The sequence below is a fragment of the Papaver somniferum genome, chromosome 1 (genome assembly GCF_003573695.1).
Source record: "Papaver somniferum cultivar HN1 chromosome 1, ASM357369v1, whole genome shotgun sequence".
In the NCBI taxonomy this organism is placed as follows: Eukaryota; Viridiplantae; Streptophyta; class Magnoliopsida; order Ranunculales; family Papaveraceae; genus Papaver; species Papaver somniferum.
The window spans coordinates 124,377,238-124,381,330 of record NC_039358.1 but is presented as its reverse complement, the minus strand read 5'-3'; the positions used below and the strand labels follow the sequence as shown (position 1 = coordinate 124,381,330).

The 4,093-nt window shown below is 36.4% G+C and overlaps 1 protein-coding gene across 1 annotated transcript; it reads right to left on the bottom strand.

The window, feature by feature from the left end:
* Positions 1-1,464: 1,464 nt before the first annotated feature.
* LOC113332505 lies at positions 1,465-3,385 on the bottom strand. The gene is made up of 2 exons (XM_026579047.1): positions 2,447-3,385; positions 1,465-2,212 (listed from the first exon to the last, which is right to left on the bottom strand). The coding sequence occupies exons 1-2, from the start codon at positions 3,363-3,365 to the stop codon at positions 2,121-2,123; spliced, it is 1,011 nt and encodes a 336-aa protein (XP_026434832.1). The 5' UTR covers positions 3,366-3,385; the 3' UTR covers positions 1,465-2,120.
* Between the last annotated feature and the right edge of the window lie 708 nt (positions 3,386-4,093).

The window sequence follows — 4,093 nt, the reverse complement described above, 5'->3', positions numbered from 1 at the left end:
TTCATCTTCGGTCTTCAACTCTTGATGATGAAATCCTGAACTTCGTAGAATCTTGATAATGTGATTTTTTCCTCTAATTCCTTGTTGCTTGAAACCTCATTATGAAAATTTCTTCTTCCATTGACTTTATTGAAAGAATACAAAACTAAAAATGAACTAAACAAACTAAAATATGATGCAATGAAGTTTTTTTTTCACTTTTTTTTTTTACTTTTTTTTTTTACTTTTTTTTTGTTTTTTCTTTTTCATAAGATGCAACATAAATAAAGTAAATACAAAATGAAAACAAACAAAATATTAAAACTAATGATGAACCTAAAAATTTTCTCTTGTTTTTGTTTTTTTTTTGTTTTGTTTTTTTTGTTTTGTTTTTTTACAAGGGACCTAGCATAATGATGACCATGTCCAAGTTTGTTTTTTTTTGAGACAAGAGAAAATAATACAAATACAAAATAAAGATAAAATAAAAATGCAAGTACAAAGGCCATGGTGCAAGTATTTTATCGCTTGATTCTTCACAACTTGTATGTCTCGATATCATAAACTTCTTGAATTCTCATCTTGATAATCTTCACTCTTGTACAACAGTCTTCAACTTGTAAAAATTCTGCTCCTTGTCTTGTTGCTTTACTTGAATATGAAATCTGCTCATTTATGTGCCGTTGCTTGTAAACCTTGAACGTCTTCAACTTTCCTTCGAATTTGTGATGCTCCTCTTGTTGATGATGATAGTGTTTCTATGGACCTGTTGGTGTAGAGAGAGATAAAGTGGATGATGCTAACTGCGAACAAGATTACAAGTGGTATGTAAGTTAGTAATTCGATGTCACCATCATGATTGATAAAATATCACTCAAGAGATCAAAATAGTGCTTCTATTGGTGGGAGGTTGGGTAGCTCACCATTCTACCCGGAATTTACGTACGGTGACACACACTCTAAAAGCACATATTTAGACAGGTACAAAGAAGTGAAGGTCGGTGCCTCTCATGATGTAACATGGGTAGTCTCCACTATAGGGGACCACTACTCTAATACCGAATTCAGTCTGCACCTCATTTGCCACTGGGATGGTTAAATCCAACTTTAAATCTCATATAAGTAAGAAACCCGATCATGTTCTCTGTCATCTCTAAGTTCAGTCACTCTTATGAGAATCTCGATGTAATCTTAGCGACATGTATACTATGTGACTCTAAACTAACTACAAGTTGGAGCTTTTTATTCACTATTTTACACAAAAGTTGAAAATTTCATGAAAAATTTACAATGCAAATGCTTAACCATTCCCCCACACTTAAACTTTACATTGTCCTCAATGTAAATTGAGTCATCAAAAGTAAGTCAAGGTGGGAAATCCTACATGATAATGTGACAAGAAATCGGAAAAAGTAATTGCAAGACAAGAAAAACTAAAAACAAGACAAGAAAATAAAAATAAGACAAGAAATACTCATCCTATGGGTTGCCTCCCATTTAGCGCTTGGTTTAAAGTCGTCGGCCCGACTATCTCCTTGTTTGCTACGTCTTAGCCGGCTTCCAAAACATTATGGAAATCCGATTGAATGTTACTCAAGTGTCTCCTCGCCTCAAAGATGTTGAAGTGAATGACCTCTTCATCGAACTCCATAGTCAAGGTGCCATTGTGGACATCAATTTTCGTTCTAGCGGTACTCAAAAATGGTATATCCAACAGTAAAGGTGTAGACGATGATGAATTCACATCACTCATGTCTAAAACGTAGAAATCCACTGGAAATATTAGTCCTTTTACCTGCACCAAAACATCCTCAACAATCCCTTTCGGGTAAATATTAGATCTATCGGCAAGTTGAATAACTATGCCGGTTTTCTTAAGAGGAACAAGGTTTAAAGCATCATAAATAGAAGTAGGCATAACATTAACAGAAACTCCTAAATCTAACATAGCTTTTGTAAACCTTGTTTTACCAATAGTGCATGGAATAGTGAAACTACCGGGATCTTTCAATTTAGGTGGGAGTTTCTTTTTAAGATATGCCGAAGCGTGTTCCCCACACTCATTACCTCATTACCGGTTAGCTTGTGCTTGTTAGTGCACAATTCCTTTACACACTTTGCATAGCGAGGAGATTGCCGAATTACTTCAATGAGTGGAATATTGACTTGGACCTTCTTAAAAACATCCCAAACATCTCTATCTTGTTCCACCTTCTTATTATCTTTAGCAAACCTGCCAGGAAAAGGTAGAGGGGGGACATAAGTAGAAACAAGAGGTTTAGGCTTAGATTTATGTACCTCGGAAGTTTGGGGGAAATAACATCCTTTTCCTCCAAAAATGGTTCCTTTGGGGTTTCTTCTTCACCCGAATCAGTAATTTCAGGTTGCACAAGTTGTGTATCACTTCTCAAAGTAATAGCATTGGCACCCTCTATTGGGTTAAGAGGTTGGGAAGGGAGTTTCTCACCATTTTGTGCATGCAACTGATTAATCTCCTCAACCACCGAACCAACTTGTGTTTGCAAGTCCTTGATTGCATTATCCGGTTTCTGCTGATTTAAGTTTGATAGTTGTTGATTTTGTTGTACCATGGACATTAGAGTCTCCACCAAAGTAACCATCTTTTCCAATTCTGAATTTTGGGCTTGTTGCGGTTGTTGTACTTGTTGTTGGAACTCACTCGGATGGTTGTAAACAGAACTTGTACTTGCAACTTGCTCGTGAGTGTTGGAGTAAGTACCATACGGCTGAATTGAGAATATAGCATTGACATGCTCTACGTTCTCATAAGTTGGGCGTGGTGGTTTTACAACCACTGCTGCAATTTGTTGCATCATTGCCATCATATTGCTCATTTGTTGACGTAATTCAATAATCTCGTCAACTTGATTAACTCCCTTGGTAGGTGGTTCTGATCCACGACTTGAAAATTGTTGAGAATTTTTTGCCATACTCTCAATCAACTCTCTAGCTTGGATCACCGTCTTGTTCATAAGTGCACCACCACTTGCAGCGTCAATAAAATTCCTATCACTTGCTTGGAGACCTTCATAGAAGTATTGGATAATCAACGCGTCACTAAATTGGTGGTGAGGGAAGCTTGCTACCAATCTCTTGTACCGTTCCCAACATTCATACAACGATTCCCCCACACTTTGTTTCATCCCACAAATCTCCTTGCGAATTTGAGTCGCTTTCGACGCAGGAAAATATCTCTCCAAGAAAAGTCTCTTCAACCCATTCCATATTGTAATACTACCAGGCGGTAAGTAATATAACCAATCTTTAGTTGTATCGAGTAAAGAGAAAGGAAAAGCACACAACATTCCTTCATCTGCATTAGCTCCATTAGGTATCATGTTTGTCATCAACCATTGAAACTCCATAAGATGCTTGTTCGGATCTTCCCATACACATCCATGGAACTTTGGTATTTGACTGATCAACCCTGACTTGATATCAAAAGTGGAAGTTGCTTCAATACACCATTGTTGTTGATCCAACTTCTGAGAAGCTAGCTCCTTGAGTGTGCAATTTGCATCACCCATTGCTTCTCCCAATTTGTATTTCAGTAAGGTACCTGAAACACAATTCTCAAAAACAAGTGAGAAACAAGACAAGAAACAAAAAACAAATATGAAAGCAGAAATGATGATAAGAAACTAAAAACTTAATAACAAGCCGTATGCCTCCCCGGCAACGACGCCAAAATTTGATCGCAGTCGTATGCGTCAAAAATAATTTCACTTTCTTACTTAACTAAAATAAATGAAGTATGTGATAAGAAAGAGTTCGTTTCCACAGAGAGGCAATTGTTGTTATGCAATTTTCAGATTCTTAAGTAACCAAGGGGGGATTTTTGTTTATCAATGCAATAAAAATAATTGAAAGCAAAGTAAATAATTGGAATAATCAATAAGAGGACGATATTGGTCACGGGATAGTATCATTCACAAACATGTATTTTCATCAATGACTAGAATTGATATTTTAATCTCTCATTTATTAAAAGTCCTAGGATACCTTGATCGCAAAAATATCCCGCTAATTCCCTGATTTCATCACAACCACATTAAAAGATGCATATGTGAATTCTACCTAGAAAGCAACCTAA